This window comes from Triticum aestivum, chromosome 4A, assembly GCF_018294505.1.
Source record: "Triticum aestivum cultivar Chinese Spring chromosome 4A, IWGSC CS RefSeq v2.1, whole genome shotgun sequence".
Classification (NCBI taxonomy): Eukaryota; Viridiplantae; Streptophyta; class Magnoliopsida; order Poales; family Poaceae; genus Triticum; species Triticum aestivum.
The window spans coordinates 598156371-598165715 of record NC_057803.1 but is presented as its reverse complement, the minus strand read 5'-3'; the positions used below and the strand labels follow the sequence as shown (position 1 = coordinate 598165715).

Here is a 9345-nt window from a genome sequence, read left to right as displayed (position 1 = left end):
CCATTTTATACACAAAGTGCATCTAGTTTTTGCCGTAACCCTCTTAAATTTTTAGCACATGCTATGTGGATGAAATGATGATACCATGCCAACTTTCAACCTTTTCAAAGTTCATTTGTATTGCTTTTCAATTTCAGGGTCATTTAGCTATAAAAATCAGTAAATGCATGAACATAGAACATCAACAATATTCAAAAGAACATATCAAAAGAACATAGAACATCTTAGTATGAAAACCTCCTCAAATAAAATTTATCATTGATATAAACAAAACATATTCACCACTCGCAAAACATATCAATAAAAATAGCTTCTTCTTTTTTTCATTAATGACAGGTACCATGAAAACACCATTGTTTGCTTTAATATTTCTGTACATACACATTTTTAACGAAGAACAATGGTCAAATTTCGCAGTATTGTCGACCATATCTCATTGCGCAGATCCTCGTATATTCCCAAACAGAGGAGCAACTAATAACAATTTGCACGGCAAGCATCACCACCAACACCATGATTCCAACAATTTTATACTACTAGAATTGAAATACAATATTATGCCATGATCAGATCGGTCTCCAAGGCCGGGATATGCTCCCTGTTGGCCAGGGAGATCTATCCACCACCACATTCGCCGCTGCTTTCGGTGGAGCACATGATCCTCCTTGTCTCTCTGTCTATCTGTCTCCATGCCACTGAAAGTTTTTCCTCTCCATGATTGTCACTCTCATTTGTTAAGGTGGTATGTTATGTATCGTTGTGGGAGCACATGCTGGGGGGATCGAGGATCGAGACTCGATCCCCGGCCATGTGAAAGTCACTAGGCTCTGTACTCGTCGCCGCAGTCTCCGATGACCTCCATCAGGTTCCTGCCCCGCTGCGACGCCTCGGTGATGCTGCCCATGTCCTCCTCGTCCAGCAGCAGCGACAGGATGGCGTTGGTGTCCCTGATGTGCTCCGACAGACCCAGCCTCACGCCCACCATTGAACCAGCCACCGATGTCTGTCCCCAAGAACAATCACAGTGTCAGCAGTCATGAGTTATGGCGAATATCATGAGCAAACAGAGATGAGATGATAGATCTCGAGGCCAATACAATGAAGATATTCCTTTTCCAGAGGGAGAAATGTACGATGAAGATGTGGAGGAAGATGGAGGATTACCTGGTTCAGTATGTATCGTACAGCGACAGTTGAGATCGGGATGCCGTGTTTCAGTGACACCTTCTTCAAGGTCTGGAGCAGAGCCTGGAACAGGCTCCAGCCACCCCAAGCGTCGATCATCTGTCGTACGTTCAACAATGAGAACAGCAAGAGAAGACCGGAAGGTGGGCAACACGTTGAACTGAAAGGATTAAGAAATTCTCACCCTCTTATACTTCTGCAGGGATGGGGTATTCAGAGGAGGTCCAGCAAAAGGTATGTTGATGTTGGTGTCGAGGAACTTCTCGGACAATAGGCCACCCATCACCGTGCCATACCTGCATCCAAGAATAATCTCCTAAACTTCAAGCAATCCTGTACTCAAGGAGAAGAACAAAAAGGGATGGAGGGGAGGGAGCAAACGTGATAAGCTTGACTCCGGTAAGCTCACAAAGCTCTGCCATCTTTTTCTGCGGGCGCATATCCACAATAGAATGTTGAACCTGGCAATTACAACATCTCTCCATATTTTATCTGAGGACCATATGATCATCGACAGTAGTAATGGAATATACATCATGCATGAGGTAAGTAAGCAGTCATATAAATACCTGGTTGCTGACAATTGGTATTCCATTTTCTAGGATTATTTGCAGCCTCTCTGTATCGAAGTTCGTCAGAGCTACAGTCTTTATCTTGCCTTCAGAATTTCCATAACAGAAAAGGGCATGATGTAAGAGTTCATTCACAGTAAAAAACCACAAGAGTGTAAGAGATGAGTACACAAGTGAACTATTATTATCCAGTCAAGGTTCAAAATATTACCTTCCTCCTTGAGGTCGGTGATGTGCTTTAGTGCATCTAGATATCCGGGATTTGCGTAGTCCCACCTGTTTTGTGATAAAGGGTCAGAAAAATTAGCACCTGTGGCAATAGTTATATGATGCAATTGTTCCGAGCATCCTCCCGAAAAAAAGTACTCAACGGGGTCAAAAGCTTTAAAGAAAATAACACTTCTCATGTTTGGGAGTTTACTGAATGTGCCAAAATACTGAAACTGAGTTATAAACTTGACAGGATGTTCACTGCTGATTATCAACAGAGATCCATTTCCAAATTTCATCGAAGGCTTCACTTTGCAATTTGCATTGACAATGAAGATGAGATGGTACAAACACATTATGATACCAAATCAGCAAGCCACACAAGCATACCAATGGAACTGCAGCATGTCCAAGGCAGCGACATCCATCCTCTTCCGGGACCTGTTGATGTTCTCCTCAACAAAGCTTCTTGTCATCTTAACAGGTGGCGGCACCCACTTTGTAAGCCTGCACATACATTTTAGCGACAGTCAGAAGGCAGCAGCAGGAAAGTCTGCCAAGGCTGCGTCTTGGTGGCACCAAGACTGTGACAAATTATTCGCTCACCCCCTGACTTCTTCTAGCATCTCCGGCGGGCGCTCGCGCCGAACTTTGTTGATGAACATGCCGTATAAATCCTCCGCCGGTCCATCTGCCAAGACAGCAATCATGTTTTCATACCAAGTCGGTAATATGCTCCAGTGAAGGAAAAAAAATGGAGACTATCATCTCATGTATCAACATTTAACGCTTTCACGGCCATTATCTGCAGCTCGTAATAACACAGAAACAGAGCACACTACATACACAGCCTCCTGCTCCAATCAAACCTGTCATGGGCCAGAATGCTGATCAGGCTACGGCATCACTGTCACTCTGTCAGGAAAACAGACACACAAGCAGAGGAGGTTTTCTCGACGTCCAGCAAGGGTAAGTGTGCCCGAGTCAGTGGACAGGTTAGCAGGCAATGGCGTTCGAGTAAGCACAGCTGGTTTCCTGGATGTGTTCCGGTGCCAGCGTCGCGTGGGTGTTGGGTTTATAAACTCTGAATCTGTATCCCCTCTGCTTCTATCTAACCACTACTGCTACAACTCTGCCTGACACTGAAACTGTAATTCTGTTCTTCGGTTCTATCCTGTGCTCTATCTGCTCCAGCCTAACTGATGCTGTTTATTTATTTTGAAGGAAAATCGCAGCTTCAACTTAGAATGCATCAATTTTTCAAGAAGCAATCAGACGGCATCAAGCAAGCCCACTAGCGTTAGACATACAGTAGCAATTTATCCGTAGGAAACGAGGCCCGATGTACATGCACCCTAGGTGTTCGCGCAAATTCCTAAGAGAGACTGCACACGGAGAGATGGGTGGGTGGGTGGGTGGGGGGCTACGGACAGTGGTCGGCCATGTCGAAGGTGGAGAGGCCGGCGTCGGCGTAGGCGAGCATGGCGTCGACGGCGTCGGCGCGGTCGATGCGGCCCCACCCGCCGCTGGTCTGCCACATGCCGTTGAGCACCCGGCAGATGGCCAGCGACGAGTCGGTCCCGCCGCGGCTGCTGGCGAGCGTCGCCGCCCTCGCGCCCGGGGACGCCGACTCCACCGCCGGGCCCACGAACCCCGCGCACCTCGCGGGCCGCACGCGGCGCGGGGAAGGGGGCGCCGGCGAGAGCGCGCGGGCTGCTGACGACGACATGGCTGGCACGGGCACGGGCACGAGCCAGCGTTGGCGCGCGCGCGAGAGAGATAAGGCGCTCGTGGCTTCAGACTTCAGTACAAAGAAAGAAATTAACTTGTGTAAATTACTCTTAGTGACTTGGTCTGAAAAAATTACTGTACTTAGTGACTAACATGACACGCAGGACAAAACCTAGTCGAGAAAACCTAGAATAAATCCGTGTCTTTTGCCATCGACAAAACCATGCCCCCGAGTTTCCAAGACAAAGCTACAACGTGACGAGGACCGCCTTTTGAAAAGGGTTGCAAGTCTACCATATCCGTACAGAATTACTTGTCGCATACATTGGCATAAATACGTCCGGATACATCTATTTCTGCGGCAAGTAATTCCGAAAAAAAGTTACTTGCAGTGCAAAGCAATACAAAGATGGTTATATTTGGGTTTCTAAACCACTAAAACGATCGCCGATGTCTACATAATAAGCCATCTGACATGTCATTGCCGTTGCTCCTCTACCGGAGTCGAGTTTAACCTTACCGATGACAATCGGAAAGTTTTTTTTGCACGTACCCGTAAGTGCCATTGAAAGAATAGGATTTTTTTTGCACGTACTCGTAAGGGCCATTGAAAGAAGCGCCCGGCATTAGATCTCACCGTCGCGTACGCCCGGCGAAACCGTAGTTACTCATCTCAAAACAAGTGCCGTTGGTTTAGTATAATTTCGTATTAACTTTGTACTCTCTCCGTTCCTGAATATAAGACCTTTTAGAGATTTGAATATGGACTGCATACAAAGCAAAACGAGTGAATCTTACGCTCTAAAATATGTCTACATACATCTGTATGTAGTAGTCAGTGAATGAAGGGATTAGTTTTTTCTCCTTGAAGATTATAATGTAAGTTAAGCAGATGGCGACATAGTTGAAGCAAACTCTGTTGCTAAGCCAAAATGAAGAGGCCAACGAAGGGACGGCCATTTCGGATTTAATTTGCAAAGCATTGGGTTTTTCTTTCTTCGCAAACCGAAAATAGATGGATATTCAGAGGCATTAAAACAGTTGGGCACCGCAACTCAAAATCGCACGGAAAATAGACGGAACGAGCGGCCGTGAGCCACGAGCGTGTGCGCACGCGGGACGCGGAAGCCTGATCCAGAGCGTGCGGAGGCGAGGCGATCCTACTCACAGATGTCGGCCATGTCGAAGGTGGCGAGCCCGCCGTCGGCGTAGGCGAGCATGGCGTCCACGGCGGCCGCCGGCGCCGCGCGGCCCCACGACGCGCCGCTCACCTGCCACATCCCGTTCACCACCCGGCACACCTCCAGCGCGTCCCCGGACGCCTTGCTCCTCACCGTCGCCGTCTTCCCCTTCCCCTCCTCCAGCCCCGACGCGCCCATCGCCGCCGCCACGGTGCACCTCCGTCTCCTCCCCCTCGCAGGCGCAAGTCGAGGAAGACCGGCGATCACGGCTGTGGTGGCCATCACGGCGCCGGCACCAGAGCGGCCACACAAAAGCATCCTCACAAAAGCTTATGCCAACAAATGTGTATTGAACTGACCGTAGGGGTGCGGGCTTTATTGAAACCTCAAAGGCGCGGAGAAACTGAGAGAGTATGTGGCATACAGACATCACAATAGCATCGACCAAATTGTACTGTGCAGTGAGCTATGTGTTTATGTATGTATGTATGTATTTGCAAATCTAATGCCCAACGTGACACTTCAGCGGCACGGCCACATCAGATCTTGCTGGCGAACTGGAGGCCGGCGGCCTTGAGCTCGTCGGGGCTGGCGGCGGGCGGCTGGGCCCTCGCGAGCTTGGCGATGGCGGCGTTCTCGTCCGGCGACCCGCCCTCCAGGAACGCGCCCACACACTTGCCGTCCTTGACCCAGTACGACCCGAACTTGGGCTTGGTGGAGCTGGGGTCGGCGTCGCCGAACAGGATGGCGTCGCCGACGTTGTCCCCGTAGAACTGCCACGACAGGTCGAACGACCGCGAGTAGAAGTAGGGCAGGTAGTCGTACTCCTCCACGGCAGAGCCCGCCTCTTTCCCCTTGATCGCCTGGTGGAAATAGAGATGTGGTGTTGGTTGTTGCAGTTCAGAGGCCATATGGCGAAAAATGGAAGATGAAAATATGTCCTCACCTTCACGGCCTGCTCCGCGGACTTCCTGGAATGGTCAACGTGCTCCACTCTCCTCTCGTCGTTGTAGATCTTCATCGGGAAGGTCGCCACGTCGCCAACGGCATACACTCCAGGGACACTTGTTTCGAAAAAAGCATCGGTCTGCACGAAATTTGTTCAGGCGCATCAGACATTTGGGCATAAACAAGAACAAGCAAAAATGGAACTCAAGATGGCCCGGGCTGACAAACGCAGCTGCTTAGAGGAGAAAATAGCACACGCTATGGCAGCCCAGCTGCCGTTCTTGATAAGAGGGCATACAGTTGAAGAATCATATACAATTTCTTTAACTGGAACAACGACACAAACTTCTGCACCCATAAAGGGCAAGTTTGAAGCAAACTAACCTTGATTCCACCTTTCTCCTCGGCAACTTGGCCTTTGAAGAGATTAGTCAACGGTCTGCCCCCAACACCGACGACAACAATATCAGCGTCGAGCACACTGCCGTCCTTTAGCTTAACTGCGGTCACCTGGCAAGCAGGAAACAAAGTGATAAGCATATGCACCTGCGATGAGAACAGTAGAGCTGAATTCAGATTTGGAAGCTGTACATACATCACCATTGGCGTCAGCATCAAAACCAACAGCAATTGTACCCTTCAAGATCTTGACTCCTTTGTTAGTATAGTAACTCTCGTAGAAAGCCGCAATCTCGGCAGTGAAGAGACGAGGCACTACAAGAAATGAAATTATTGCGTTATACAGTTGTTGTCAAAAACAGAAGAACCTTCTAATTATAGTTTGCTTCACATCATAACTGCATGCTAGTGGAGGCGAAGCTGAATAAGGATTAGTGATAGTATGTGAGTCATGGACACTTACTGCACCAAGGTTCAGGGAACACCATAGTCACATCAAGATCGTTCATCTTCAATACTGCGCTTAGTTCAAGGCCAATGTAACCTCCTCCAACAACCACTGCCTTCCCACCCTTCTTTGCTTGGATAGCTGCATACAGCTGGTCCGCATCGTCAACTTCCCTTAGGTACAGAATGTTGTTAGAATCAGCTCCTTGAGTGCCAAAATCAGAGAGCTTAATGACCTGAAAATCAAGTCAAAACAGAAGTTTTACATCATAAGTAACAGCAACAGCAGCTAGTAATTGATAATTCTTTTATAAGGTCCGAGGGCAACATTTTGTTCCATCGCATACCCTTCATGTACAAAACAAATTGCTGACAGTTCAAAATCAAAATAAGAAGTCAATGACACATACTGAGGAGCCAGTAGCAATTAGCAAGATCTCATATGTAAAGGTTGCTCCAGCTTCACTAGTCAGAGTCTTGGAAGCAAGATCAGCTTTGACAATTTCAGTGCTCAGGATAAGCTCGATGCCTGCCAATACATGAATCATGAATATGCTCAGATGCAAAATCATTACATTAAGAACAAACACACGGAATGGATACTCTTGCAGACATATATTGCTTTGTCAACCTAGTTCTCAAAAGGAAAATAGACCCTGGGAAAATCGTCTGCTGAATACTAACAAATTTTGAATAGGCCAGAATAGTTTCATTTGAGGATCTCTGTTTCATATGTTACAAAATTATTTACCACAAGATTGAACAGGAAATAACGTTTCCTGATTAATTGCCTTGAAAAACCAGAAGAATGAGTAGTTACTTAAGCAGTAGGATTATCCACACACAGGGCCAGTGCAGTGAATAAGATATATCCAAAGGCGATAGTATGACAAGCTAATACCGCCATTTGGCTGGTGCCTGGGCCATACACCCTTACAGCTAAAGAATTGTGCAAGGAAGTAATCACAACTCAGTTTGGATAAATTGTGTAGGATGCAGGTTAGAACGCATACAACCATGAACTGCCAAAAAAATACAGGGGACTTGGTCAGAAATACATACCTTTCTCTGAGTACCATTCAGGCAGGAGCCTCTCGCCTCCACTTCCCACGCACACATGGAATCCTGGCAATCTTGCAGGATCTGTTCATTGACAAAAACGCAAAGTGGGTCGGTCCTAACGACGTGTGTGCTAATCAAATGCGGTTTAAAAAATAGGGTGAATCAGGCATCAAGGTAAAAAGGCATGGGCTGTAAAACTTACTCTGGGGGAACAGGTATGCCTTGCTGAGGGCAGGGCGCTCGTAAGGAGCCACCTGAAGCAAAAATCATGGTAAGAAATATGTTATACCATATATACTCTCACTAGATAGATAAGTAAAACCACGACTTGTTTGCGGTGACCAAACTGATAAACTGATAAACATTAGCAGCAGCAAGACGGGCAATAGGCTAATCACGGGTGCTACTACAGGGACCCAGGGAGAAGGTTGGCCAGCCCTGCTAGAAATCTAGTTTTCGCTTACATACGGCTAACAGTAACCATCATGATTTCAGTGACTAGTCCTGACTAGTACTCCCTCCGTCCCATATTAATTGTCGCTCGAACGGATGTATCTAGCACTGAAATGCGTCTAGATGCATCCGTTTTAGAGACAACTGATATGAGACCAAGGTAGTGGTAATTTGAAGATAAACCGGAGATTCAGTACGAGCATACTAGGAAGATTAAACGCTTATTTATCCATGGCACAACTGTAATTCAGTGAACGTACGGCTGCCGGGGTGATAGAAACGTCTAGAATTGGATTCCTTTACCATCCATCCAGAAATGCGTAGAGGCAGAGCAGAGAGGGGAGAGGGGGGAAGGGAGAATTACGTACGGCCTCCTTGGAGATGATGGCGAGCTCCCCCGGCTGCACGCCCTGCTTGGCGAACTCCCGCGCCGCGTACCCCTGCGCCAGCAAAAGCCGCGATGTGAGATCCGGGAAGAAAGGCAGTCGATCGATCGAACCCCCCGAAACGGAGCGGACGGAGGTGCGCGCTTACCCCGGAGACCCCGCCGCCGAGGACGACGTACTTGAAGTGCTTCCCGGACGCCATGGCTGGCTGGCGAGTGGCGACGACGGGCGGGCGAACCCTAGCGCGTGGAGGTAGGATCTGGCGAGCTGACCGGAGGCGGAGAGGATGGAATGGATGGAGCGGAGGCGTGATGGGGGCGAGAGGAGTGGGTGGTCTGGTTGGTTGTTGAAGAGTGTGGCAGGCCGAGCGTGCGGGCCCGGATGCGCGCGGGCCGGCCAATGGGGGGTGGCCCCGCCTGATTGGCTGGCTGGCTGGGCTCTACCGTGCACGTGGGCCGATCCTGGCCGCCCAGGACTGGTGATGGCCGTCCCGGCTGCAGAAGAGATGGATCGATGCCGGCCAGATGGTGTTGGATCAGTGGTGCACGTCACTGGCCGGCTACTTGCTCCACTTTCGGGCACAAATCAGAATAAGCTAATGATGCCACTCGCTCTCTGGTCTCTTCCGGACGCTGGATGCGCGATGCACGCCGACAACCATCCATCTCGCAGGAAAAACGGCCCCCCGCGTCGCCTCGCACATGGGGCGGAAACCCTAGCGCCGCCACGGTTCTCCTTCTCCCTCACCCGTCTCGCTACCGCCGGAGGGTG

General features: G+C 49.0%; 2 protein-coding genes across 3 annotated transcripts; both read right to left on the bottom strand.

Annotated features, from left to right (window-relative positions):
* Nucleotides 1-295: 295 nt before the first annotated feature.
* LOC123087383 (flagellar radial spoke protein 5) lies at nucleotides 296-5197 on the bottom strand. Of its 2 annotated transcripts, none has more exons than XM_044509386.1 (9): nucleotides 4867-5197; nucleotides 2574-2658; nucleotides 2358-2474; nucleotides 1969-2033; nucleotides 1755-1843; nucleotides 1567-1646; nucleotides 1370-1481; nucleotides 1165-1284; nucleotides 296-1003 (listed from the first exon to the last, which is right to left on the bottom strand). In XM_044509386.1, the coding sequence occupies exons 1-9, from the start codon at nucleotides 5195-5197 to the stop codon at nucleotides 821-823; spliced, it is 1182 nt and encodes a 393-aa protein (XP_044365321.1). In that variant the 3' UTR covers nucleotides 296-820. The 2 variants fall into 2 exon arrangements, with proteins under 2 accessions (XP_044365321.1, XP_044365322.1); XM_044509387.1 differs by lacking the exon at nucleotides 4867-5197 and adding an exon at nucleotides 3399-3746.
* Nucleotides 5198-5224: 27 nt separating this feature from the next.
* Nucleotides 5225-8998, bottom strand: LOC123087382 (monodehydroascorbate reductase 3, cytosolic). Its single transcript, XM_044509384.1, has 10 exons — nucleotides 8723-8998; nucleotides 8557-8628; nucleotides 7938-7989; nucleotides 7736-7816; nucleotides 7084-7202; nucleotides 6690-6909; nucleotides 6423-6541; nucleotides 6212-6337; nucleotides 5826-5966; nucleotides 5225-5742 (listed from the first exon to the last, which is right to left on the bottom strand). Exons 1-10 carry the CDS (start codon nucleotides 8774-8776, stop codon nucleotides 5419-5421), a joined length of 1308 nt encoding a protein of 435 aa, XP_044365319.1. The 5' UTR covers nucleotides 8777-8998; the 3' UTR covers nucleotides 5225-5418.
* Nucleotides 8999-9345: the final 347 nt, after the last annotated feature.

What these genes read in the sequence shown, in the direction of transcription:
- LOC123087383 (XM_044509386.1), bottom strand. Translation starts at nt 5,197, where the DNA reads ATGCTTTTGTGTGGCCGCTCTGGTGCCGGCGCCGTGATGGCCACCACA. An exon ending in TACCAATTGTCAGCAACCAG is followed by an intron (nt 1,647 to 1,754) that starts GTATTTATATGA and finishes TGTAATTGCCAG; the next exon opens with GTTCAACATTCTATTGTGGA. An exon ending in ACCGGAGTCAAGCTTATCAC is followed by an intron (nt 1,482 to 1,566) that starts GTTTGCTCCCTC and finishes TCTTGGATGCAG; the next exon opens with GTATGGCACGGTGATGGGTG.
- LOC123087382 (XM_044509384.1), bottom strand. Translation starts at nt 8,776, where the DNA reads ATGGCGTCCGGGAAGCACTTCAAGTACGTCGTCCTCGGCGGCGGGGTC. An exon ending in TAATTGCTACTGGCTCCTCA is followed by an intron (nt 6,910 to 7,083) that starts GTATGTGTCATT and finishes CTTGATTTTCAG; the next exon opens with GTCATTAAGCTCTCTGATTT. An exon ending in CCGCGGAGCAGGCCGTGAAG is followed by an intron (nt 5,743 to 5,825) that starts GTGAGGACATAT and finishes TATTTCCACCAG; the next exon opens with GCGATCAAGGGGAAAGAGGC.